The sequence below is a fragment of the Coptis chinensis genome, chromosome 4 (assembly GCF_015680905.1).
Source record: "Coptis chinensis isolate HL-2020 chromosome 4, ASM1568090v1, whole genome shotgun sequence".
Classification (NCBI taxonomy): Eukaryota; Viridiplantae; Streptophyta; class Magnoliopsida; order Ranunculales; family Ranunculaceae; genus Coptis; species Coptis chinensis.
Genome location: NC_141459.1, coordinates 746,658 through 774,558, shown reverse-complemented (window position 1 = coordinate 774,558; position 27,901 = coordinate 746,658). Strand labels below are relative to the sequence as shown.

Genomic DNA, 27,901 nt, shown 5'->3' with positions numbered 1-27,901 from the left:
CAAGTTTGACATCCCTTCATTTGCTCTCTTTTCCGGACCAAACAAGCGGAGTCGTAGTGTTTTATTTTTGCCGTTGTCTAGTGCAACGTTTGTAAGGGCCCTGGCTACACCATGGACTGGGCCAAAGGGCAGGTGCGGTTCAGTTTTCAGTCGTGCCCTAGTGTGTTGATCAGACCAGTTTAACTGTTTCAACATTGTCCCCCCCTAATTCAAATAGTTGGCGGAAACTGAACACATTCCCATTCTCTCTCTCTCTCTCTCTCACACTGATGGCCCCAATCACCGAAACTACCCTCCTCACAAAACTCCAAAACCGCGACTATAAAAACCTAAAACAAGATTACACAGAATACCTTTCCTCATTTTCAGATTTCATCTCACCCAATTTTTTCCCCACTCCAAAAAAAAAAAAGAAAAAACCAGACGAGAAATTAATCCGTCCACTCGCTAAACAATTCCTCCCATTTATTTCCTCTTCCTTAAAACTCCTCCCGATTCAACTCACCGAGTTACACAAAACAAGGGAAGCACCAGAACTTGTAGTGGTGGAACTGTTTGATGTTTTTAAACTTTGTTTGGAGTGTTTGAGTTGTATTTCAGTTTGTTTGGAGTGTAAACCGGTTACTATAAATTTACAAAGGAAAAAATTGGTTGTTTGTTATGAGATTTGGGGGAAATATATTGATGCTGAAGTTGAAGGGTTATTTATACTTAACAATTTGAAGAACAAGGGTGAGAGAAGTTTGTTACCGGATTTTGGGAATAATGAGGATACTCAACTTGCTAGTTTGGTTGTGGAGATTGTTATTAGGATTGTTAGGTGTTCGTTTACGAGTAAGAGAAAAGAAGATGGTGTTTATAGGAGAGTTATTGGAATGGTTGAGGGGATTGAACCGTGGTTTAGGATTCTAGATGAGAAATGGAAGTTGGAGTTTGTGAAAGTTGTTTATAGATGCACGTTGTTTGTGTTAGAGGAGGAGTCATGTTTGGATGGAGATTTAGTACATAGGTTTTGTGTGACGGTGTTGAAACAATGTTGGAAGTTATCTGAGAAGGATCATTTCTTTAAGGTGAATTTAATAGTATTTATGTTTTATCTCTATTAACATGTGCATTTAGTTAGGTCTTATGTTTGGAATTTGTAACGTGCAGATTGCGAGGGATATTTGTTATGCTCTGAGTTCTCAATGGTCAAGTAAATATTTGCTTATTGTTGATATGTTCAAGTGTTTGATGGACTTTATTAGAAACGACTGCGAGGTAACATGGAATTTTATTTAACTACTCTATCTCTTGAAGTGTGCAAAGTTTGAACTGTTTTATGGATGCAGAACATGAAGCATAACATTTTATTACAATTTTGTAGGTTGGGGTGGAAGACAGTGTAAATGAATGTGTTGATATTGTAGATTATTGTCTACGAAAGTGTCGATTTGCAAGCATAGATTATTGTAAAGATGTTGGTAGCAGTCTTCACAAAATAGCAAGTGATTATAGTAAGGTAAATGATCCTGATATCTGAATGTTTTATCTTCTTTATGTATATGCGTGTGCAACAGAGTTCAGGGGATCAGAGATTCTCAACTTAAGATATCATCCAGAATTGCAACCATACTTGACATTTATAGACCACCCTTCAAAATGCAAACAGTATTTCCTACCGTTGGGTGAAAATCATATGCAGTTAGGATTTTGGGTGAATAGTAAAAGGTTGATTTTTTTTGAGTGCTCGACCCCATCTTAGGAAACGATTAGATTCTTCATTTTTGTTTCTATAGGTGGATAATTATGCAGCTCAGTGAATCTAACTGTCAAAACTATCAGCAGGTTTTGGTACCTGTTGATTCAATTCTGAGGCTTTATGCAGTTGGCATGTGTTTTATGGAGACAAATTTTCATCTGAGCTGTAACAAATCTGAAAGTTCAGTTACTAATTCACTGCTCCAACTTTCAACTGGTAGTGCGGATCTGCTATACTTAGCTGACGTGCTTCATCGTTTGGAAACTTATTTCCACAAGTGTTCTAGAAGTTGCAAGAGTGAGCAGGCGAGGTCTTCTTTCCCATCATACTTGAATGCTTTAGCATTCGTCTGTCATCCATTGGCCAAAATAGTCAATAAAGCAAGGCAACTTATTCTCGCTGAAGAGAAATTCAATCCGCTTTCGACTAAGCTAATGTTTATTCTGGATGCATTCCAACAATTTTGTGACGCGTTCTTTATTTGTTGCAGGTAGTCTCATTCAATCAGTTTCCACTAGAAGTACTGTAGTTTGTACTTTTATTTTAACAGTGGAGACCTTTGTTAATGAATCCATGCTCATAGGCTAAATGTGTGAATGCAAAATATCTTTATTCTTGGTGAATAATTGCAGCTGTACATCTGAAAAGGAGAGAGAGAAGTTTAGAGAGAGTAGAAACACATTGCCATATGTAGCAATCGCAGCTTTCACAATATCCCTCAGGACAGATAAAAATCTTGAGGTTGTTCTCATTTTGTTAATTGAAATGCTTTGTAGGGAGAAATTCAGTTGTTATCGGTTGGTCATATATGTAATTCTATTTCATTTATTTCAGAAAAGTGTATGTCACATCGACTGTATCTTCTCAAGCTGCTGGATTCCGTTGATAGAGATGAAATTCCTTATTGCATCCCTTCACAACATTGGTGTAAATTTATACAATACTAGGCAAATGAAGCAGGTACCTTTTTTCATCAAACGTGAACTTTTATCAGTTCTCATTTTGGTTTTCTTATGAAGTTACCTTTATGAAAATGCTCTGGTTAACTTTCTTATAGACCAATACACATTTGCGGTATTTTCCTTTGCTTCTAATATCGATTAATAAACGACTCTTATGACTGATTTCTTTATGTGTAGAATTAAACTGAGATGATATTTTGTCGACTAAAATGATGTTCCATCGTGATGCGATTTAAATCCACATATTTTGTTTGCCAAATTGTTGTAAATGAGTTAAATGCTTGCAATTATCGCCTAAGTTGTCAAAGGCTGCGCCAAGGCAGCATTTTTTTAGTGAAAATAGTTACAAGCTATTTTACACGGTCTAATAAGTATCCATGTGACATACCTCAATTTTTGATGTTTCGTTGTGTCAGACATATTGTGTCGGGTACGGACACATGTATCCGTGTCAATGTAGCTTTGAGCGTGTCGGTTACTGGTCACTGTGAATGGTGTCCCTAGAGCGGTGCCAAAGTCGGCTCAATGTATTAGTTGAGAAACGTAATGGTTGGCGCCTTGGGGCTCCCCTTTTTAAGATGAAAATAGGTTGTACACCGCTATAATTTTAAGTTAAAACTTTAAAGTGACTCTTGAACCAAACTTTAGGACCTGAATACCTAAGAAGCCAGATACAGTTATTTATACAGGCATTGGTAAGCTGGGCTAAAATCCTGGGTTTGAAATCAAAGACTCAAATACAGCCAATATTACCATATATAGTACTATGCTTAGAAACTTAGGTTTTCTTAACTTTTTGTTTTTCCTTTTCTTTTAATTGCTACATATTAACGTCTTATGCGTTTGAACTATGTCGATACCATGCGTTTGAACAAGAGTCCACCTCAATAAACTTCTCTGATGGTTAGGCTATGCTTTTCTTTTTGTTCTCTTTTACAGGCTTCAAATGTGTTTGAACTATGTTGTAGATCTGCATGGACTCTTGTTTCACATGTTTGCGGCAAGAGTGTAGAAAGGTCGGAGCAGATTCATGATGAATTGTCAGAAGAAGAAGTTACTCAATTTGTTATAGAGGCATGTATTAAAAGTGCAACTCTTTTAGACGTTCTTAATCAATGTGAAAGCCCAGTTTTCCAAAGAAGTATGATTACTACGCTTGTCAACTGGTCTGTTACAGTAGATTCTTTTGAAACTTTGGATGGTCTTACAGCCTTGGTGACGAAGTGGGTGAAGGTATCACTTGAAATGCTTGTCTGTTTGTCAGTCTCCTGTTTGTTTTTGGGGATTAATATTATTTCTTTAAATGGACTCTAGATCATGTGTAAGGATAATAAGGATGCTGGTGCTGTTGATAATGCACCACTTCTTTATTCTTTGCTGTCTACAACATTAGAAAAAAGAGCATTGCGGATAATTGTGGAGCAGGTTTGTCTCTTTTGTGATGTTTCTGTTGTGTGACAATTGTGTTTTTGGGATGCTTGATCTCTGTTGCTAGTAGTTATATTTTTCTATGAAATGCCACTTAAATTGTCTGCAGGAACTTCTAGCATATGAAGAAATGGAGGCACAGAACATGAATTTATGCCAGGGAATGCAATTGAAAATTGTGGAAATTCTTCTCCGAAATATATATGCTACAGAAGATTTAGAGAAAGCAAGGACTTTAATTAAAAAAGGGAGGTTGGTTATGACTCATGGAATTAAAGGCCTGAGCAAATGTATTAAGTGTTTGTCAGAGGCTATATCTATACTTGTAAGCTTTCCCCTCTTAAATTCTTGTTCATTTATTCTGGGCCCTAATAGTTACATCTTTTTCAACATTTATAAGTTCTTAGTATTTGATTTGAGTTCATGGGTGACAGGAGCAACCAACGAAGCAGACTTCCTCAAAATCCCATCAATTAGCTATGGCATATTGCTTGCGAGCACTTTGTAACCAGGAGGTTCAACCAGACTCGAAGGTCAGAATCTCCCACTTATAGATGTAATCAGTGTCAATTAGGCTTTATTTTGTACTGTAAACATATTTGTCATAATATAATTTCCAGTACTCTCTGTGTTTGAAATAATTGCATATTATAAATGTCAAATAGGTAATAATGGAAGATATTGGGTATGCGTTAAAGCTTTGGTCAAGTATTAATTGGTCTGTGGATGCTCATTCTGAGTTGGAGACTGGAAATGCAATTCAGCTGCTATATTGTACAGCTGATCTTTTGTCAATGAAGGTAAGTTGTGTTGAACACTAGATTGAGACAATTTAAAAAGAATCAACAAGTTGGAGTAGGAGCTTTCCTGTAACTTGATGACTGTACTTTAGCTTGATGATAAAATCTTATTATGGATGCATGACTGTACAACTGCAGGGTTGGTTTCACTTTCAGTATGATTTGTACAAGCTAATCATCATATTCTTAAAAAGAAAAGGCGTGCCATTTGAGAAATGCTTAGCCATGCTATGGGCCAATAGAAGGCTTACCCATGCCCTTTGCACTACACCAATTCATGAAGATGTCGTGTCAAGTTTTGCACAACATTTTGATGATCGTTCTAACACAGTTGGTTTCTGGATAAGCTGCATAAAGGATTCACAGTCGCTAACAGTTGGGTTCCGCCAGAAGTTCTCTCTTTTTGATTCCATTTTACCTCCAGATGGCCATTCTAATCCTGGAAGTCCTTTGGGTTCTAATGTTACTGTTGATGAAGTCAAAGAAGCTGCATTGGCTCTTATAAGTGTACGTATTTCAAGATTTGGTTGTAAAGTTGGTTTTCACTTGTTTTGAACTTCAGTAACAGTGTGAGTATGCTATTTGATCCTGGCATTTCTTTCTTATAGGGCAATAAGACCAATTCCAATTTTCTTGCTGGGTATCTTTACCATGACTTGTGCGAAAGACTCTTCTCAAGTGGACATTTAATTGAGGTTAGTCACAGTGTATTCTCTTTTTACCAGATTTATGTTATTAACTCTATCTGTTGGGACGACTTTTTGCATTTGTTTTTTAAAAGTTAGACAGACAGGTATGTTTGTGCTCTTTGTTTAGACTTTTAGATGGCAAGGGATATATCTTCGAGAATATCTAGCGGATAGTAGACATGATCTTATTTGTATTTATCTGTTTATTTGTGGATAGAGGTGTAGAGACTCCAACATGTTATTTTGTTCTATTGTTATTGACCCTATAGACGGCTGTCATTCCCTTTGATTACCAATTGCACCCAAGGAACATTCTTTTTAGAGTTTTCTTTTTCCAACAATTAAATCGAAAATAAATTAAACTTAAGCCTTCAAGGCAACTCCTTTCTCAATTAGGGAACTCTCCTTTTTAGTTGAACATTTTTTTGAGATCTTGGTTTGGAGAGCCTAGTTCTCTATAATGTGGTTCTTACTTGCCCTTGCTGCCTTCCTTCTCCTCAGGCTCTTTCATTTGGAAGAGAGTCCCTTCGCTTGCGTACTAAACTCCTGCAGAGGAAATTTATTTGCACTTTTGGCAAGCAGCCTCAGAGCACCAGTGAGTCTGGGGAAACAGGTCCAAAGTATGCGTTTGACCATGCACAACTTGAGGTTTTTGGATCAGTAGCAACTGAAGCTTGGCCACATATTCGCTCATGGAACTTAGAGCAGTGTAGCCTTACTCAATGGAATGTCCTTCAGTGTTATCTTGAAAGCATTTTACAGGTATGTCTCTGAAACTTTCTCTTCTTCTTTTTTTGACAGGTACATATATATATTTTTTTTGAAGTTGTGTACTTGTAAGAAAGTGAACAAAGACTTTCATTTTTTCGTTTGTAATCATATTTGTTATGTACAATAAATAGGTTGGAGCTGTCCATGAAGCACTTGGAAATGCATCTGCTGCTGAAGTTCTATTAGTGCAAGGGAAAAGTATCTCTTCTACGAAAGGATTACCAGTTTTTAGACTTGCATTTGCATATGCCTTAGGTACTAAAATTAATTTCTCTTTGTTTGTTTGCAATATTTACTACCAAAGTTTCCCGTTTCGACCTGGCTAGAGAAGGTTTAGTCACCTCTATGTTTATTTTCCTGCGTCTAGGCGAAATATACTGCAAAAAGCAACTTTGGGATTTTGCCAAATATGAACTTAAAACTGCCCAGAAAATTCTGGAGGAAAGCAGCACAGCTATTTCCTGCAACCGATGCCAATTGATCCTGGAAGTTAGCATTGATCAGCGAATTGGAGATTTAACTAAAATCTGTTCACCTGGAATCCAAAGGACTTCATTAAATGATAGCTTTTCATCTGATCCAGGCTTCTACAGATCAGCACTTAAAAAACTAAATTCTTCTGAACGGGAAGTCTCTTTCAGTTTTGATGAGGATACAAGTCAGTTGGACAACAGGGTACAGTGTCCCCAGGAGGTTGACACTGAGGGCTCACATCTGATTTTGCAATCTAAGAAGTCTAAAAAAGCATCAAAAATTCTACCAGAGAAGAAACCTAATTTAAGGATGACTCGAGCCAGAAGTCGATCCTCCCATGAAAAAAGCGTTCAACATAAAGGTGAGGTGGGATCTGAATGTGTTAAGCCCTCAAGTGGAAACAGTGGAAACTCTTTTCCTATTACCCATACTGGTAACAAGCAATACCTGGAAGTAAATAGGCCTTCGATGACTGAGTTTGGATGTGGAAAGAACTGTTGGAAGTGCCTTCTCGTGAAAGTGATGAAAAGTGGGAAGATGCAAAATTTCATATACATGAAGTGGGAATTTCATCGTAAGCGTCTCTCGTTGAGGTTACTCAATGAAATAGGTAAGTTAAAATTGTGTATTGGAAATATTAGTCACACTTAGAGAACGATTTTTGTGTAGTTCATTCATCTCATAGATTTGGAAAGCTTAGACGAATTTTCTCTGTTATTACTTTTCTTTTTCTACTTCAGATGGCTTAAACATATCTATGTTTGAAATGAGATTGCATATGATTTTCATCTGTAATTTTTTTTTGTCAGGAAATTGCTCTACTGATCCTTCTAAAGTCCACAAAACACATGAAACATTGTGGGAAAGCATTTCCATGCTCTTCAACAGAAAATCATTCTGTGAAACTTATTCCTGTCCGCGTCCTCTCTTGCTGGAATTCATTGGGAAGGAAAGCCAAGGAGACGTCTTTGCCATTGAGCGGGCAGCAATACTATACAACTTGTCTTGGTTTTCTCTGAAGAACAATTATTCTAGGTATCTAATCTCATACATGCTCTGTGTGTGTGTGCACTTTTGTAATTCAGTTTGTAGTCCCATGGAAATGTGACGGATAAATAAAAACATCTCCACACACACACACACACACAGAAATTTCAGAATGATATGTTTTCTCTTTGAAAGGACGATCTCCTCATCGTATAGTCATTGCCACTATAAGAAAATCAGACAGCTATGGATAGAACTAACACCATCATGTGTTGTCTTCATGTTGATGATGAAAACTATTGGCCATAACTTTTCAGCTTCTGAAAATTAGAATGTCTGGTCTTGTATGGGAGATCATTCATCTGTGAGGAGTTTGTCCTTGTACGTTAATCCCATTCTGGAAATCCGCAATCTGCAGAAGGGATTTTATATGCTACAAGTTTTAAAGATTTATATCAAATCTAATGTTTCAGTATCATCTCTTTTCTTTAACCTCCTTTTCATTTATTTTTTTGTATACCAGGACTGACTGCTGTGAATTGTCTCATGTTCAATTGCCGTCAATTTTATCCTGGTTGTTGCAGGCTTTCATCCTCAGCCGTGAGGTCCCCCTGCTTTTTCAGAAGGTCATACTTTGTGGGCATTTTGTTTTGATCACTTGCTGTGATGTATAGAATCTCTCTCTCTTAATTATAGACTTATAGTTAATTGTAGCAAGTTTCGTATACGTGATTTAGTGTATTGCTTGTTTAATTTTCAACTAGAATATATAATTCTAGGTTACAACAATATACTTGAGATGGTTGAGTGTCAAATTTTGTTCAAAATATTTCAGGTATCAAGGTTGCTTGCAACAATTTTTTTACTTTCCACCTCTGGTGAACCATTTTCTTTGCCCTTACCTCTTGGGAACACCCTCTCTGGAAGCTATTGGGCTGCTTTCTTCCACCAGGCTTCACTGGGCACTTATTTCGATCATCAATTGTGTTCAAAAATACATGCACCCGATGTTATGGATGTTGAGGTACGTAAGCAGTTTTTGGCTTGTTACACGAGTACTCTTTCGAAATATGAATTTATGTGTTGTTTCAATGATCTTGACTACAAGTACTTGATTAGCAATAGTGTTGTTATTTACAGTTGCACCTCGTCATGTATGACCTATAGTTGTTATAGAAGATGAACATCCAACTTAAAACCAATTGGTGATAAGTGGAGAGGCCCCAAGACTTACGTATTTTTACGCGTGGCTTAACATAGCCCATGTGGGACTAAGCATCTCAACACGCCCCTCATGTGTGGCATTACTTAAGCCTAACACGTGGACAAACATATTTGGGTTACGTGGACTCGTGGAGTAAACAACAAGCCTTTTGGGACAAACATAATAACCCGCTCTGATACCATATAGAAGATGAGCATCCAACTTAAAACTAATTGTTGATAAGTGGAGAGGCCCCAAGACTTATATATTTTTACGAGTGGCTTAACATAGCCCATGTGGAACTAAACATCTCAATTGGTTTGAGTTTAGATAGTGTTGGGTATTTGTGTCTGCTAATATTGTTGGGTATTTGGGTATTTGAGTCTTAGGCTAATATTTATCAACAAATAGATTCAGAAATCCATCTCTGTCTATGCTGCTAACTCTCAGTTTTGTCCTATTTCTGGTCTCAATGTTGCAGATCACTATTTATGCATGATGACTAGTTACTAGTCCAAAAAGTCCTCAGTTATTTTGCATTTATATTTGAGGCAAGACACATTCTGAAGTCTGAACATACTGTTGTTATTCTCACTTATCCTTAATTGGGAAGAATGACCAGTAGTATATATATTAAAGTACTCATCTTTCGTAAGCAGTAAAACCTGAGGACTTATATTGTCTGATACTCTGATATATATAACCAGCTTACTTTGAATGAGAGTGTGTAGTGAAAAGGATGTATTTCCATTTCATTTTTAAATCTGAGTTCATTTTCAGGGCTCACACAATACTGCCTCAAATGAGACAATGACAGAAGTTTCTACCTTGCTCAGGTGCTAAGTTTCACAATTTAGTCCAACTGATGTTTCTTTTCAAGCAGGAAAGTATTTGACTAATCAGAGTTTTCCCCATGCTTCTGCAGATTTGCACCTGGAAGTATAGATGATCTTGAAAAATTTGTATCGGACTTCTTCCAACTCCTGCCAAGCATTACAGTCATCTGCATAAGTTTGCTTGGAAGTGATTATACTAGACTACTGAGTGATGTTTTGCCTGGCCACTTCTCTTCTCCGTCATGTATGCTGTTGTCGCGATTAAACTCTACTAATGAACCTATTGTCATGCTTCTGCCTTCTGCTGCGATTCCAGAGGACATTGATCTTGATGCAAAGCATATTACACTGTATGAGGGCACAAACTCCAGTAATAATTGGATCTGTCCATGGGGTCGCACTGTGGTGGATGATGTAGCTCCACAGTTCAAATTGATACTGCAGGAGAATTACATGTCATCCTCGTCCTTTCCCACAGTTGATACACAGGAGAACAGGTCGTTATGGTGGAAATGGAGAATGAAACTCAATGGTTGTCTTGATAAATTTTTGAGGTTGGTCATTTCCTATTTTCCTAGTCTTTCTATGCATGTACGCATGCATGCATGCACAGACATGATGCGGTTACTTGCCCAAAAAAGTTATGATTCTAAAAGGAAATTCGATTTTTCTTCGTGATAAATTTGTAAGTTTATTTTACCTGCTTCCAAGTCTACATGTGCACACATGTATGTTATGCTATTGGAACAAGCAGAAGAATGGCACGATCTGTGAATTTTATAGTCGTATATTTGAGGATATTCACTGGTTAGATATATTTAATTGCTCTCTTGAGGATTGTCATGCTTTAATCTATTCATGTTTTCAAGTTTGCAATGTTTTTTTTGCAAATATGAATTGACTCTAATGCATATTGCTTCTTTGGTGCAGGGGTATTGAGGAGTCATGGTTGGGACCCTGGAAGTGCTTGCTTCTCAGTGAACCCTTGGATTCCACATGGTTGAATTCTGTTATTCTGAAAGTGAGCTCTGCCCTGAAGTGTAAATTTAATTTTTATGCAAATGAGAATTTGTTGAGAGTAATTCTGGGGGGTTCCAGATCTGTATCTGAAATAGAAGAATGCATCACTCATTTGCTGCTTCACAATGGCTGCTTAACTAATTGGGGATCTTGTCCAGAAAAGAAATATGACCTCTCATCTACTACGTGTGATCATGCTGAAACTTGTTCTGGAAAATTTCTCCATCAATTGATACTAGAAGCATTTGATGATCTTGAAGCTGAATGCATCAGTAGAGAACCGATAATATTGGTTCTAGATTCTGATGTCCAGGTAATTCGTTGATTTATTATTCTGATAACTTTGCTGTTTGGATTGGTTGTCGTATTTTGCAAAATATAAAAGTTTTAAGATCAAGTAATAATTAGTGAAAGGAGAGTTGGGGTTCGTGTAAGTAGTGGCTGTGTCCGCTTCATGGAATGTCATCTTCATGGCTGTTGAGTGTTGCCTACAGTTATTTTCCTCAAGTGGTATGGTTGAGCATGGTAAAATGAAGGAAAACCTAAATTTAATTGTTAAATTGCTGTTATTGTGTTTTCTAGCCAATACGCCTAATTTTAAATTACCCTATCAGTAAAACAGTGAAGTTTCATCAGCAGAAAGGTTTTTGGTACTAAGAAAACTGACAATTTGTGGAACTATTTTTGAAAACCATAAGCTTCTCTTTTGCTGCAATTATCTAAGTGTGAATCTTTTGGAGTGTACGGACAGGGGACTTATGTTTTATGATTGTTACATCTGCGCTCTTTCCTTTTCTTTATGGTAGTATTTTCGTCTAATTTGGTTTAATTGCTAAATGCAGATGCTGCCATGGGAGAGTCTACCAGTTTTGAGGAAGAATGAGGCATATCGTATGCCTTCGGTTGGCAGCATATCTGCATTGGTGAATGTAAACTTTCATCGTCAAGAAATAACTGGGAGAGCCGAGGGAAGCTTTCCATCAATAGATCCTTTAGATGCATTTTATTTGCTGAATCCAAGTGGCGACCTCAGTGGCACACAAGTTGATTTTGAGGCCTGGTTTAGAGATCAGAAGCTGGAGGTATTTCCCTTTTTAGTTGTTTTCACTAGGAAATACTACGATTTTATTAAAGAAAAAAAAAACTAAAACTGTAGTACTTTTATGAAATGGTAAATATACACAAGGGCTGATATTGGTGGAGATGACATCTTTCATGGTGATTATCCCCAAGAAAATAATCTCATTGAACATTTCTCACATTTTCAAAAATTGTGTGATTTCGCAAATCATTATCTTTAAGACCATGAATATCTTACAAAAGCGAGCTCTACGTAGATATTCTCAAGATTGAGTCATTCAAATGGGCACAAATCATATCTATTGTTTAATTAATTAATTTCAAAATTTTAAAATAAATATTGCTTTATGCATCTCTATCTATCTGCATTTTCTTATGGCACAGGGAAAAGCTGGAGCTCCACCATCAGTGGAAGAGTTGGTTTTAGCCTTGAAGAACCATGATCTCTTCATATATTTCGGGCATGGAAGTGGTAAGCTACAATGCAGACTACTAATCATCATCATATATTCAGATATAATGCATCCCGTTTGTTCATGGTTATATATAATGCAAACAGTTCCTGCTGCTTGTATTATCTTTCAGGCATGTCTCCCTTTCCTCCATAGATTTCTTTGTTCATGTGCTAATATGATCTGTATGGTGCAGGAACACAGTATATATCGGGATATGAGATTCAGAAACTGGAAAGTTGTGCTGCTACTCTGCTAATGGGTTGTGCTAGTGGAGCTCTACCTTTTATGGGTTGTTACAATCCACAAGGGGCTGTTATTTACTATTTGTTAGCTGGTTCTCCTGCCATCATTGCTAATCTGTGGGAAGTGACTGACAAGGATATTGACAGATTTGGAAAGAGTATGCTTAGTGCTTGGTGGTTACAAGAAAGAAAATCTTCCACCATAGGCTATAATCCAGTGAATTTGGTGGAAAAATTTGAATCTATGGACATCGAAACCAATTCTGGGAATGCAACTAAGAAAACATCAAGAGTAACAAATAATGATAGTAATAACAGCAGATTCATGGACACACATGGCAGTACACCAACAATTGGATCGTTCATGAGTAACGCTCGAGAGGCTTGTACATTTCCTGTTTTAATTGGTGCATCTCCTGTGTGTTATGGTATTCCTACAAGCATTAGGAACAAGAAAACGAGTTTGTAGCAGCAAGAATAGTCCGTATTGTACATATATAAATTGGGGATCTGACCACTGATGATGCTCTCATCCTACATATGAAGTTTTGAGGCTTTACACTGGTAAATTGGTATGGCACATGATATCGTTGTGTAACTCTATTTGGTGTTTGTAGTTTTCTGACTCCTTTTGGTGTTTGTTTTCTGCCATCGGTTTCCTAGGGTGTATTATATTACACTAGCAAAGTTTGTTTATGAAATAGCGCCTTGTACCAATGATAACACTAACAGATTGCTTCGTCTTTGTAATAGACGAATATAGATCACATCTTTTTCTGGTCATTGTTCTGGGCAATGGCCCGAGTTTGATATGTAAAATGATAGTATATTAGGCATGCAGCGACTCTTGATGGTCAGGGACTCAGGGCTGTTGATTTGTCCATGGTGGTATAATCTTCTGTCGGGCAACAGTTCAGATATGTTAAACCTGTGTCATAATTATGTTAACGATTAAACCTTTCACGGAAATTTCTGTTGTTATTCCTGTGTTATTTCCGAGTAGAAGAGATAGTATCTGGTTTCCTAATTTTTTCGTTTTCTTAAATTTCGAATGCCAAGTTCATCAAGTATTGGGCCACGGGCTGGGCTGGGCCAGCTTCCTGGTCCTAGGAACATTTTAAGAGCTCTAGAAACACGTACATGCAGGCATAACCTTTCAAACGTTTAACATTGGCGCTTATCAACAATACATTACTTTCAACCAAAACCTTCCAGTAGCAAAAGCTACCCCTACACGCCATGGTTTCTGTTTCCGATTCTTCTCTACTCACAAGGTTAGAGAATCACGATTACGGAAACCTTGGTTGTGATTTCGCAGAATATCTGCAGCCTTTTTCAGATTTCACCACTTTTGATTTCGATCTCTACACTACAAAGAAACTGAAAACTAAGAAGAATCGGAAAACCACAAAGAAGAAAAATTCTGATGATAAGGAGCTAACCATTCGCCTTGCAAAGCGGCTGACTGGGATAAATCACGTAGAGAGAAAGATGAAGAGATATCACTGGGCCAACAATCACAACAGGGGACCGAGGAATCTTGGGTTGGGGGGGTCTGGAAGCTATTGATTGCAATTCTTCCAAAGAATAAAAATAAAAATAAATGGAGGATACTAACGAAGTAAATACATTTCCTCATCAATGCAATTTATAATACTACGAAACAATTACAGTGAATAAGAGGACGAAATCGATAAGCAATTGCTTGGGGTTCCTCCTTCGCAACCCCTGTAACATGACTACTGCACATGAACAAACCTAAGGGAACCATGCAGCACAACCTTTTGACAACATAAGACGAAAACATTCCACTTCAATTCATCCTATGTTCTGTCTCAAGTCACACCTCTTATTTCGCTGTCCCTTCTTGACACAATGTCACTGCTGACTTCTCTGCTGCCTCCTCACTTGCCGCCCAGAATCAACTACTCTCCCTCTGTGGTGACTGAGAGAAGATGCATCCTCACCTTCTTCAAAAACAGTTGTGTCGAGAGACATTCTTCGGCGAACCACTTCATCTGATGGCTGGTGGTAACCCCTCTCACGCCTCAGGCGTGCATTCATACGATTGGTCCTACGTGCTCCAAAAGCTTCGAATAATAGAACAACATTCATAAAATTGTGTCCAACATTGTCCATCTCATAACTCTCATCATACTCATCATCTTCTTCATCATCCGAATCAGAGTAGTGATGATTCCTTTCTATCACATAATCTCCAAGGACCATTGCTCCTGGCATTGATGATCTTATAGTGCTGATTGCATCATCTCGGGCTCTCTCGTCTTCGAGGGTTTCCCATTTCTGTTCCAATATAGGGTCCAATTCCCGTGGCCGAGCTGAAGGATGCTCCTGTTTTACATGCTTCCTGAGTTGTTTGTATGTCCCGGCAAATGAGCATTTATCCTGCATGCAGGTTCTCTTCTTGGCATTAAGATACTTGCGAGCAGCTTCAACCACTGTCCATCCCTTCACCTGCCCTCGACAGAGGGGGCATGCTAACTCCAAGCCTTCGCACTTCTTAGCAGGCCAATCAGAACCAGCAACTGAGTAGTCTGCTGATCCATGCCATGGTTGTCCCTGGTAAGCAGGTGCTTCTTTTTTGTAGGCCTTCTCATACTGATCAAGACAATTGGAATATCGATAGCTGGTAGCGCACATATAGGGGCGACAACCTTTGTCATGTGAAGAGCAAAGGAGGAGAACTGCATTATGGGGGTACTCTAGACACACTGAACATGTTGCATCTTCCCAGTCGGCTTTCTCTAAAGCTTTAGTGCACTTCTTCAGGTGTACATCCTTGTCGAGGACCTGACAATTGCAAGACGGTAATTGGTATGGAGTTGATCTACACTGACGAGAAACATATCTACGGTGCACTCGCCTACCAGTCTTCATTTTCAAGGGAACCTGGCTAAAGACAGTAACACAAAAATCACTGTAAGACCTAGGATTTTAAAACAAATGCATGAAGAAAACTAAATTAATAATTCGACACACGAAATGTGATAGCAGATTCAGGTACAACCAATCAAGCAACAATGAAGCATATAACAAAACAATCAAACCAGTCTTTCTTAAACATTAATGAAATCCAACTCCAAACCATTCAGGCTAACCTTGAAATTAGCCAAGTTTTCCAGGGTAGAGCCAATCACACCCTATTCTCATTCAAATTCTAACTAAGAAAAGCTTACACATTTGCCTCTATTCACAACACATCCAAACATTAATAACAAACATCCAATTAACTAAAACTAAAATTCTGAGTAAAATTAAGTCTTACCTAGACAAGATTAGCAATACAGATCCCCAAAACAAACAAACAAATGTTTCACAAACTCAAACACATATAAAAAGAGACCCATTTTAACACGCTATAATAAACAAACAGTTGAATTTTGATGATTAAATGGACCTTACAAAAATGCCCACAAGATTCCATGGAAAAAATATATATATAAACAATCACAAACACATGGGCAATCTCAAATTTATTATTTTTAAAATCAAACGAGTCAGAAAAATAAAAAAAAATCAATCTTTAAATGAAAGAAAGAAAGAAACATACGAGGGTGATGATGAGGAGAAGAGAAGATAAGAGATGTCCTCGAGATACGTGCCGGGATTTTTAGTTTAAAATGAGAAGATAGAAAAAATGGGATGAAAGAAAGAAAGAAATAAAAAGACAAAGCATTGAAATGAGGAGAGAGAAAGAATATATTTTATTTATCGGCGGAGTGGTGGTGAGGATTTATCGGGGGAGTGGTGTAGTCATCAAAGTTACGACTTATTTTTTTAGCCCCTTTATTTTTCTGTGAAGATCACGTGGGTTATAAAAGTAGACACAGAAATCACTTCTTTGGGTGCTCTAATTATTTTAAGGCCCAATTTTAGGTGTGGGTTCAATCTATGGTTTGAGGGCAGCCCAGCCCAGTTTTACTGTCTCCACTTCTCCACAGATAGGAATGTAGTTGTAATAATTACGAAAAACGATTAAAAATGGTATCGAATTTTATAAGTTTTGATAATATAGGGACTAAATTTTTTTTTTCTTGGAGACCAAATTTTTTAATTTTTGCAATGTGGAGACTAGTTATACATGTAGTCTAAATTTCTCACATGGTGTTTCATAATTTACAAGTTACTTATATATATGTTATATACTATAGAAATTAATTTTCTTATCAAAGTATATCCACAAAAATTAAAAGTTTGGTACAATTTGACCGAAAAAAAAAAAATTACTATGTCAAAATTAATTTGAATTATTTCCTAAAACTAAACTAGATAGATAAGAAGAAAATAGATTGGTCATGTAAAAACCCCACATGAGAAGAAAAGAGTGGGAAAAAAATTTAAAAGTTTGGTCTCTAATTTGATGCTAAAAATGTTTATTAGTGAAAAAAATTTTTTAGTCCCTATATTGTTTTTTCATCCAAAAAAACTAAAAAAACTAGTTTTGTGATAATTAGGTAAAAAAGTTCAATATCTTTTTATGTGACGTGTGAGAAGTGAGAAGAAAAGAGTGGGAAGGGGAATAATTTATTTAGGACTTGGGAAGTTTGGAGGAGAGCTGACACAAGTGTGGAGTATAATGTTCCTTTATTCCTCTTTCCACCAAACTCACTTTGTTTGTGTGTTGTTTAGGCGAGAGAGATATATGAGTAACGTGGTGCATATTCCAACTAGCTTTGGACAAGAACATATGAACTTTAGGGCTTGTCAAGACTTAAATTATCAATTTAGGGGATCAGGGTGTGAAAATTGCCCATTTTTTTTTGACATGGACAAAGAGCATGAAAGTCATTGGAGATTGCACCACCTCTAATTTTACTGGGATCATTTCTGTGATGGATCCGACTAGAAGCTGGGCAGCTAGGTGGGCAGCTAGGTGGTTGCGAATTGGTAGATTTCTCCCCTGGTTGCTACACGTACGGTTGCTGTGACGAAACTACTTTCAGAAGAATATCAGACTCTGTGCGTAGAAAATCACGAGGTTCTTGTTATCTACAAAGTCACTTAGGATAAACAATCAGTTCATCAGGGACTTCTCAATTCAAAATGACGCTGAAGCTACAATGCTACTGTATGTTTATATCAGTAATAAAATGTTGCAGGCTTAAGCTTTCAGGTCTCAAGTAGTTCAAACTTCTCTACACATTTGAGAAGATAAGATGACTCTTGAAATCAAACCGAAATATTGTTGTTTCTCCCTGTTAAAAAAAATAGTCATGTAAAATATTTCAGAATGGGCTTGTATTTGTACCAATACATGCCTATGCCTGGATAGCAGAATGCAGGAAAATGAGTCCACCAAAACAACAGAACAAAAAAATCCATTCAAAGATACATATGAAGGAATTGAAAAACAAAAACACATTAAAAGATACATAAATAAGATGACATCCAAACAAGACAACGACTACAATAGTTAACTAAAACACATTCCTAGGTTGCCTTTCATAACTAAAACGAAGTTGAACAATGCCATTATCTAATTCTAATACTGTATCTCAATCTTAACCATTTTATTAGAGTCAATCTTCAACTTTATCAGTGGTTTTAATTGTCAATCTTCAACTTCAATTGTTAACTCTTAATTGATGAATCAAAATGTACAATGCGACCACCCAAAAATGTATACTTAATGGTTTTATAAATACGACTACATGAAAGACAGCAGACAGCTAGTGTCTGTAATAATTCAATTATCAACACAATTTTGGAGGTCATTTCAATGCTTACGAACATTGTAACCATCTAAAAGTCCATTTACATACATATGAATACTTATATGTCTGGTACTGAAATTGATTACACCAACAAGAAAGGGAAAAAAAAAATGTCTGAGAAGCTTTTAGAAACTTTTACACAATGTTTAGCTGAAGCTCAATCAGATTCTCGTGAAGCTCAACGCAAAGCACTTCGGACTTTAGCTTCTCTTACCAAAGTTAGCCCTCCAAACCGGAACTTACTTGCACAGATAGGTGGAGCTATTGCTACTTTAGTCGGTCTTTCGAGATCTTCATCGTCGACGGTTCAAACTCTCTCTCTTTGTATCCTCTTCAACTTGTCCTTGAACAATAATCTCAAGCATGTACTTGCTGATATGGAGACCATATATCACCTAAACTCCATCATTCTAGCTCCAACTTCACCAGAATCTGGCAAGTTCGCGGCATCTTTGATTTGCAGTTTGTCCATGTTGAATAAGAACAAAGCTCGGTTCGGGGTGACAGGTACAATTCAAGCACTAGTAAAAGTGCTTGGAGAACCGCGGTGTCCTGCTTCACATCACCTCCTTAGTTCCCTTTCCGAGCTTGTACAGTTCCATGGGAATTGTACCCTTGCCGTCTGGGCAGGTGTTGTACCAGTCCTGATTCAGATAGTGGAAAGTAATGACAGCGAAGATCTAGCTGGAAGTGCACTTGCTATCATGGGCCTTCTAGCACGGTATGAGGAAGGAATGAATGAAATTAGAGACAAGGAAGGCGTTGTGAGTTTGTTGGTCGATGTTTTAGGCAGAAGATGCATGTTGAGCAAGGAGGGCGCGGCAGATGTTCTCCTGCGTTTGTTTGACGAGAGTGAAGGGTGTATGAGAGATGCTGCGAGGCTACCAGAGTTCTCTTCCATGCTGGCAGATATTTCAGTCAGAGGCTCCGCTATGGCCAGAGAAAAAGCAATTCAGTTGATGAAGAAAATGATGGATGCTGATTTGGATACTTATTTGGAGCCAGATCCTGAGTACTACCACTGGTGATCTAGGATTAAGCAGTTTTAACACTCGCCTCTAGAAAGCACTAATTACGAAAATAAAAGGACACTTTAATGACTTTATGGAGTGTCTGTATGGATTTCTTAATTTAATTTGAAAGCACAGTAAATGGATCTTTGATTGTCTGAGCGTTTTTTTATTTCCTATGCGCGTGCCTCTGCTCAATTCCAGAAAATAATAACAATCACAATAATAATTACTGTGGTGAGGACTTCATATACAACACTATTCTTTTTGTTCTTTTCCAGTGTATGTAGCTAAAGATATGAACTGAATAGTCAATACAGAGTTTAGAACGTATGTACATTTCAAATACCAGTACTTCTGAAGAAAAGAATACAACCAACAATGAACACTAGCTGCTAATATTCACCAATCAAGCTGTGAACGTTTTACAGTACAATTTCCAATTGTATTGCAAGGGCTTTAATATTACAAATTTACAATTAGAACACCAATAAGGAGTTCTTCACATCGTAATTCATCTTTTCCAAGTTGGGCGTCACTGCAAACTGGATCATTGCCGGCGGCCCACAAGCCAATGCTAGTGTATCACTGGATCCTAGAGGAATATGTTCTCTCAATATACCTTCTGTTATGCGTCCTACACTGTACTTCCACCCTTCCTGGCTCTCACCCACTACATACCACACTTTCAACCTCTCACTGTAATGTTTCGCCCAAGAGTCCAATTCTTCTCTCAACAATATATCATCTTCTGTACGATTGGCATACACAACGTACATCTCTGTATTATCTTCGGGGTCTTTCATGATTGCTTGCATCACTTGGTAAATAGGTGTGATTCCAGTTCCACCTGCAACCATTGCAAGTTTCTTACCAAACTTGTTCTTCCCATGGACTGTGAAGTTACCACGGCCAGTATACTCTATGTGGCCTAATGGGCCTTTAACATCGATTGTAGCACCCAATGGAAGTAAATCCAAGTATTGTGACATCAGGCCGCCATTTGGAAACTTAGAATGTACTCCCTCTGTAGTATATCTTGATCACCAGTTCAACATAGCCTAGTACGTCGATGAAGCTGGTCGGTGTGTATGCTCTCATGCATAACTTACTGTTTATGGTTGCACAAAGGAATATATGTTTCCCTACTGGTAGCCCAAGTACTTGATCTGGAGACGGTAATGCAAACTTGAAGAGACGCACGTCATGAGAGAGTGAGATCTTTGATACGAGTTTGCATTGGATTTTTTCACGTGGTATTAAAGCTTGTGGAGTTGATCTGGCTATTGCGAGTTCATTTATAGGAGCCAAGTGAGTCAGACTGGAAGCACCATGGACTGAGCTGTTAGGTGTGGTTGATGCGGATGAATCAGACGTATTGCCTGTGTTGATCAATTCACCTATTCGGTAGCTTTCAAGCATATTCTTGGCTTTGTCAGAGTGAATTGCGTCGAATTCTTCAGTACAATCAGACCCTGCATTGATAAGGATACTATCAATGCCACCAGGATGGTCTTTTAGGAATGGAGTGCAATCGTAAACATAGCCATGAACAATGATCCAAGCTGATTCGGCTGAATTGTGCTTCTTCACCTCATATGTGGAATACATTCTTGCGGATGTATTCATGAATGGGGATGAAATACTCTTCTTTAAGCTACTTTGTGCCTCCGATGATTCAAGATCCTTTAACCGAGCCATCCACCCACCGGAGTGGTTTCCAGGCTGAGTCGGGTGCTCGAACACTAGGCCAATTTCTCCTTTGTGTGGCTTACACATGTTTTTCTTTACTCGGAACCAACAATTATTCATCATACCCTGCACATTAAACAAATTATCATGCATGTTAACCTACTTGAAGCTCACATTAATAAAGCGCCCAAGCCGCTAATTAGCAAGAATATCCCACAGGAACAACTAAAAAGTTGAAAAGTTTGAAATGAAGCCTGGCCATCCAAATCAATGTTTAGGACCACATGAAGCTTGGCCATCCAAATCAATGTTTAGGACCACATGAAAAAGCTAGCTACATAGAGATATGATCATGTAACCAAAAAAGTTTGCTGATGAACTAAAATGGAAGTGAATGGCTACCAATGAACATAATTATCCCTTGTGTGGTCTAAAGCAAAAGATTGTAGGGTGAAAGGGATGTGAAAGTTGCTTTCCAAATGAGACCATATTATGGAACAATGGCGTGCATACGTTTTTAAAATGTTACTGCTACCCCCAACATTTATTGAATATTTGGCTCCAAATGAAATGTCAACGAGATCACTGCAAACAAGGCAATAATTAGGAGATAGGAACAAACTAAGAGATAGTTGGCTAAAAGAAGTTACCATGACATTCCAGGTTAGCTTCTCTGGTTGTGTGTTTTGTGTCTCATCCCAAGCACGAACAGCAATTTCTTTGGCACCTATTAAGTCAAGAACTTCAACTTCAAGGGACCAGAAACACCAGCACCAGTACTTGCCATATCTACTGGGCTTTTCTGGATGGTCCAGTGTACTGACCAACCATGTTTCTCCATTGTCCAAGGTCACTTCCACACGTGTCACCTTCTTGCCTCCACCTACGCATGTAGAAGAGAAAATTAAGTTACTAAAAAACAAAGTGCTTAATTAGACAACAAAGGCTGTTATAGTTAAGTCGACCACTCGACCCAGACTTTCCTTCTCATGCATGGTTTAAACTTTAAAGATAGTGATAAAAACTGGCAGAACTTGAATTCAGTGCTATTAAGAGCATCTCTAGGTGGTGGAGGCATCAAGTATCATGTTTGAGGCCAAGTTTGAAAACAAGCATCCTCAAACAATAACCAACTCGATCTAGGCCGAAATTCTGAATGGTATAGGCAAATTGACACCTAGAGATGCTCTAAGGATGATGTCCAGACCACAAAGAAGCAACTCTTTTGATTGATTGTACAGTACAATTTCCAAAGAATTCATTGTAAGCAGCATGTCGTAAGCAATATATTCCATGCTATTTTTTGCAATAGCATGGCAACGGAAACTCTTTAGCAACTGCCCAGCGTATTGTACTGAATTGTTCTTTGGATTTTGGAATATACATTTTTTATTATTATTTTATGATGTAAACATTTTGCAATAGTTTTGTTAAGCCACATTGCTGCACAGGAATTTCCAATATATATATAGACGTCCATGCTACTCTAGAACGCGTTGTAGCCTCGACATATACACTGAATTGTTTGATAGCTGTTTACTAGGATGAATTGTTTATTGAATTTAGATTAAACAAGAAAATCTCCACTATTCTAGCCTTCTAGGGTGAATTGTTTGCTGTTTTCAATAAATTGCTCTGGGATAAAGTGTCTTTGACAGTTTGACCAAGTAAAAATTGTTGTTGTGAGTATTCAGTCAATAAAATCGGAACAAAAATAGTGAGAAACAAACAACAACTCCAGTTGTTGACACCAAAAATTCCACATAAATAACTAAGTTGCGACAGTGAAAAGTGCTAATTGATCACCAAACCAAACTCTAATAGGCTCATTAAATAAAAGTTGTGTAGTCTATGGAATCTAGCTTTTACCATCAAATAATTGATGATTAAAAACAGATTCCACCAATTAAAAGATTCCCAATGCAAATGAATAAGAATCACTCACCAGAATATGCATATCCCTTCAATGTGTAGGGCATTTGTGTCGTTGCTGAATTAATCGGTAAGATCTCTTCGTGACATGGTGTCGTGATTACTGAATTTATGTTCAGTTCGTTGATAATGTATTCTGGCTTGTACCACCAAGCTGCACAGATTCAGTACTTCAGTCTACTGTAATAAGAATCAGGAATGAATATGGTACTTTTACTGGAAGGGAGTGTGCAATATTCCGTATCCTACTAAAAAAAAGTGTACGTACGCGTCTTCTTTGTCAGTAAACTGTAAAAGTACCCACTATACATTGAACTATGAAGGTATGTATTAGCTCTTACCTTCAGAGTTTGCCAGCTCAGGGTCGACATGGGAAGGGAGTACTCGATTATCCTTGAAGTGATAGTAATTTTGTGATTCCTCTGTAGTAACTATGATTCTTGACAACCATTTAACCATTCTCCCACCAATAAATCCAGGAATTATCATCCTTACTGGGAAACCATGATCTGGTTGTAAAAGCTCGCCATTCTGCATATAAGCTAATATAACATCTCTTGATGAATCCATTGCAACTTCCTTCTTCAAGCTTGTACCATATTTCGATCCACCACCGCCGGGTAGATCTTCAGCACCTTCAAAGCACACATTAAATGCGCCTTTTCCTCGACGAAGAATACCACAACGTTTAAGTACATCGCGCAATCTCACCCCTCGCCATACTGATGTTGAAACACCAGCAGCACCCCAATTAAAACCAATAGTCTTTTTCACCATATTTTGCTCTTTACGACGATTTCCAGCACAAACAAGTGTAACTGGAAACTCATGAGAAGTAAACTCATTAACAAGTTGTTCCATACTGATTTTCATTGGACGTTTAACTAGTCCACATACCTCAACTTTCCATTCTTTCCATTTTCCTTTCGGAACTGGACCGTGATTCCTTACGTAATGAAGAGGAACCGGTGTGATGAACCCATGGTGCATAAGTCGATTCAAAGGTGGCTCACAGTTGAATGGATGCTTGCCAGTAAGTCGTATCAATGACGGGTTACGCTCAATCCAATTATCAGCAGTTCCTTCATCTTTCGGGTCTAGAATAGATGGTTCGACTTCGCTATTCAGTTTGCGTAAATCTGTCCAATATTTATCGCCTTCATCATCATCTTCACTTGAGGAACCATAGTCATCTTGTATAGCTACTTGCTGTGTTTTGGACGACACAAAGTTACAACCTCGAAACGGCGAGTTAGACCGTATGGATTTCTGTTCATGGAGTATGTATTGCCGGTTATCGACGGAAGCCGCCATGAGAGACTGATAGATAGAGAAGAAAAAAGGAGAAAATTAGGATGTGTCTGTTTTTTCTTGTACGTTCTCTGTTGTTCTTCTGGCGAGGAGCTTGGAAAGTGGGGAAGCTTATATAAGGCGCGTGGGATTGAAACGTGAGCAATGTTGGTGTAGGGCCCAGTGACCCACAGATTTCTCGCTTACGTTTGAAATTTAAGGAAAGACAAAATAGTTAGCCGCCGAGCGTAGCTGTAGCTATATGAGCTCAAGCGGGAACCAGAGTCCATGGTTTTGTGTATGCCACTTGTCCTACAGCCAATAGAAGGAAAATATCCACCACTCAAAATCATTTTTATGGATGTTGAGGTAGGGATGGAAAAAATACCCATGGGACGAGGATCCATGGAGACCCGACCCTAATGGGGCAGGTATGAGAAATCTCCAACTCCTTGCAAACGGGGATGGGGGCGGTACGAGGAATGAGGTTTCCTATCCGACCTTGCCCCAATTAAGTATACTAGAATGGTGTACGTGCTATGCACGTTTTTTTTTCCTCTCTTCATCCAACCATATCTTTCTCTCTTTTATGCCTAACAACTGTTCTCTCTCTCTTTTAAATAGGATAAATTAGGTAAATATCAAAAAATAGATGGGCAAATAACAAATGACCAAGTAACCAAGAGATACATTAAAAAAATAATAAAATACTATTGCCCCACTGTAGATAAGAGGCGTAATCTTTAAAGTATTTTAGAAATATCAAAAAATAGATGGGCAAATAACAAATGACCAAGTAACCAAGAGATACATTAAAAAAATAATAAAATACTATTGCCCCACTGTAGATAAGAGGGGTAATCTTTAAAGTATTTTAGATATATAGTGTATTTAACTTCTATATATTATGCATATTTGTAAAACTATTGCAATAGTAAAAATCAAACTTAATACCTCATTCTTAAAACTATAATTATATTTCCATTAGACTAATCAGCTAATGCCAAATTCATAAAGTGTATAATTATAGGCGAAAAATAATTTATTTAGATGAGTATAAATAATTTTTTTATTTTGTTTTGTTAAGTTGGTTAATGGAGAGTGGGGCGGGTATGGAGGAAGGCAAACCCGCCCCCAATCTGCCCCATTTACATCCTTATGTTGAGGTAAATTATTCTATGGATATTGTCATTGTAGTAGATAGTATGATCGTCTTCATCAACAAGCTGCTCGCATCGATTATCACTTAATTAACAAAATGATCGTTAATCTGCGCACATTTAAATTAGAGGCTAGGGGAGGTTCAACCTCTATCTATTTTTACCAAATGTCACTCACTTCTTAACATCAACTTATATAATGCCGAAAATTCAAAACTGCAAATGTAATAATGTAAATTCCAATACGAGATCATATAATCTTTATGAGAAGTACCGAAATGGTTAGAATATATGTTTTGGGCTTTTGGCTGAACCAAGAACAATATTTTACAGTTTAGACATGCATACTGTGATTTTGAGTTATGCCATGAGGATGACTGGATGAGCGTCTCGATCTCTTTTATGTGGTGAGTATTGCACTATTGCTGCCATTAGCTAGCTTAAAGATACACGCAAATCTCTACATAGAAATGCAGCAGGCAACATCCCCACAAGGTGGGGTTGCTACGTACAAGGTTTTGTCAAACAATAGGTTCCACATATTTTTTTCTCCTGCGTGCTACCCCATTGGTAAAGCAGATTCTCTTCTATGTATATGGTTGAACTTTGAACGGGCTGATGAGACCATTAAAGCAAATACTTGTCAAGCTTCTTCTATATGCTCCCAAAAACTCAAATATGACGGTTGACAAATACCACCATGCAAATGGAACAAGAAAAGATTAAATACTCAACCACGAAATCCTTCCCCACCAAGAATGTGCGTCGATGCTTACAAAAAATTGCTGATGGACATTTTGCTGCAGCGGTAAAAGTGTTTTCATCATCAGGAATTGCATCTAATACTGCAGAGACTGTACATGCATTAAAGGAGAAACACCTGATACGACAACCACTTGTGAGACCAACTATTCTTCTTGTTGAGACCCCCTTATTGGTAGAAAGAGACATATTATTGTCATGCATTAAGTCGTTTATGAAAGGCATTTCTTGTGGTCGTGATGGTTTTCAGGCTTAGCATTTGTTAGATGTCATGAGTGGTGCTGCAGCAGCTATATCGTCTGACTTGTTAGATGCCTTGACTCATATAGTGAATCTTTGGTTACATGAACGATGTCCACAGCCGTTAGCGGAATTCGTAGCGAGTGCTCCGCTTACCTCACTCCTTAAGCCGGATAATAGCATTCGTCCAATAGTCGTGGGTATGGTTTGATGACGTCTTGTTTCCAAGATTGCAATGAAAGGAGTTTCCAAAGATGCGGTGGGGCACTTGCAGAATTTTCAATATGGGGTTGGTGTCCCTGGTAGAGCAGAGGCGATTTTGCATGCTATCAATCGCATGGTATATGCTAACGGTGACAATACATCTTTTTCTATGTTGCTAGTAGATTTTCAGAATGCCTTTACCATAGTTGATTGGACTACTATGTTGAGAGAGGTTCGCATTCGTTGCCCCGCTATTGCTCTTTGGGTCGAGTATTTGTATTGTCAGCCTGCGAGATTATACTTGGGGGATGATTACATATGGTCTGCTTCTGGGGTCAGCAAGGTGATCATTTGGGTCCCCTCCTCTTTGCACTTGTGTTGCACCCTCTGATCCTACAAATCTAATCCAGTTGTAAGTTATTTCTCCAGGCTTGGTACTTAGATGACGGGACTCTGATTGGGGATACAAAACAGGTGGTGACAGCTCTGCGTATGATTCAGGAAGAAGGACCTTCTTATGGGTTGGTTTTTAATGTGGCTAAGACTAAGATATTTTGGCCATCACTAGATCCACGTCGTTCCACTCATGATCTCTTTCCTTCAGATTTATCCCGTCCTCAGAGGGGAGTCAGGTTGCTTGGAGGGGCAGTCAACATTGATTCTTCTTTTGTCATGAGCCTTGCTCGCAAGCGTGTTGAAAAGGTTATGATTTCGATGGACCGTTTAGCTGTATTGGAGGATCCACAGTGTGAGTTAGCACTTTTACGAGCTTGTGTTGGGCTCTCCAAGTTGGTCTTTGCGATTCACACTTGTCCACCATCATTTTTTAGGGATGCAGCTAAGATTTTTTATCAGCACCTTCGCATGGTTATGTAGGGTATTATAGTTTCTGATGGTCCTGGCTTTGGGGATTTGTAGTGGCGTTTAGCGATGCTTCCATTATGCCTTGGCGGGTTAGGTATCTATTGCACATTTGATGTTTATGCTTTTGTTTTTGTGGCCTCCCGTTTTCAGACTTTAGAGCTTCATAACCACATTTGATCTTAGGAGTTGTGGTTCAGTGCCTATGGGTGAGATCCTTGATGCTACAAGTGCATTGCGTCTCTGTTTTCCCGATTTTGACCTTGATTCTCTGGCTGTGAATGTTACCGTCCCCTCAAAACTACAAAAAGTTTTAGCAGAAACTT

The 27,901-nt window shown here is 38.1% G+C and overlaps 4 protein-coding genes across 9 annotated transcripts; 2 read left to right on the top strand and 2 right to left on the bottom strand.

Annotated features, from left to right (window-relative positions):
• The first annotated feature begins 249 nt into the window (after window positions 1-249).
• Window positions 250-13,472, top strand: ESP (separase). 3 transcript variants are annotated; one of them, XM_086606019.1, is made up of 25 exons: window positions 250-1,070; window positions 1,153-1,260; window positions 1,367-1,501; window positions 1,828-2,231; window positions 2,374-2,482; window positions 2,576-2,701; window positions 3,643-3,936; window positions 4,018-4,128; window positions 4,241-4,456; window positions 4,566-4,664; window positions 4,797-4,931; window positions 5,070-5,438; window positions 5,540-5,626; window positions 6,122-6,382; window positions 6,523-6,646; window positions 6,759-7,475; window positions 7,675-7,900; window positions 8,376-8,478; window positions 8,688-8,876; window positions 9,837-9,892; window positions 9,982-10,446; window positions 10,823-11,225; window positions 11,755-11,994; window positions 12,377-12,464; window positions 12,641-13,472. In XM_086606019.1, exons 1-25 carry the CDS (start codon window positions 270-272, stop codon window positions 13,156-13,158), a joined length of 6,384 nt encoding a protein of 2,127 aa, XP_086462145.1. In that variant the 5' UTR covers window positions 250-269; the 3' UTR covers window positions 13,159-13,472. The 3 variants fall into 3 exon arrangements, with proteins under 3 accessions (XP_086462145.1, XP_086462143.1, XP_086462146.1); XM_086606017.1 differs by having other exon boundaries at window positions 8,376-8,520; XM_086606020.1 differs by lacking the exons at window positions 250-1,070; window positions 1,153-1,260; window positions 1,367-1,501; window positions 2,374-2,482 and having other exon boundaries at window positions 2,104-2,231; window positions 8,376-8,520.
• An 847-nt stretch (window positions 13,473-14,319) lies between these two features.
• On the bottom strand, window positions 14,320-16,526 carry LOC147500984 (uncharacterized). 4 transcript variants are annotated; one of them, XM_086606011.1, is made up of 2 exons: window positions 16,261-16,526; window positions 14,320-15,603 (listed from the first exon to the last, which is right to left on the bottom strand). In XM_086606011.1, exon 2 carries the CDS (start codon window positions 15,585-15,587, stop codon window positions 14,568-14,570), a length of 1,020 nt encoding a protein of 339 aa, XP_086462137.1. In that variant the 5' UTR covers window positions 15,588-15,603; window positions 16,261-16,526; the 3' UTR covers window positions 14,320-14,567. The 4 variants fall into 4 exon arrangements, with proteins under 4 accessions (XP_086462137.1, XP_086462141.1, XP_086462138.1 ...); XM_086606015.1 differs by having other exon boundaries at window positions 14,320-15,599; window positions 16,261-16,485; XM_086606012.1 differs by lacking the exon at window positions 16,261-16,526 and adding an exon at window positions 15,976-16,107.
• Window positions 16,527-18,408: 1,882 nt separating this feature from the next.
• On the top strand, window positions 18,409-19,592 carry LOC147500983 (U-box domain-containing protein 1-like). Its single transcript, XM_086606016.1, has one exon. It carries the CDS (start codon window positions 18,475-18,477, stop codon window positions 19,450-19,452), a length of 978 nt encoding a protein of 325 aa, XP_086462142.1. The 5' UTR covers window positions 18,409-18,474; the 3' UTR covers window positions 19,453-19,592.
• Window positions 19,593-19,804: 212 nt separating this feature from the next.
• LOC147500982 (nitrate reductase [NADH] 2-like) lies at window positions 19,805-24,471 on the bottom strand. Its single transcript, XM_086606010.1, is given in 5 exon segments — window positions 19,805-20,462; window positions 20,464-21,252; window positions 21,777-22,009; window positions 23,072-23,212; window positions 23,400-24,471. Coding segments are annotated over 5 exon segments (2,685 nt in total). The 5' UTR covers window positions 24,373-24,471; the 3' UTR covers window positions 19,805-19,913.
• Between the last annotated feature and the right edge of the window lie 3,430 nt (window positions 24,472-27,901).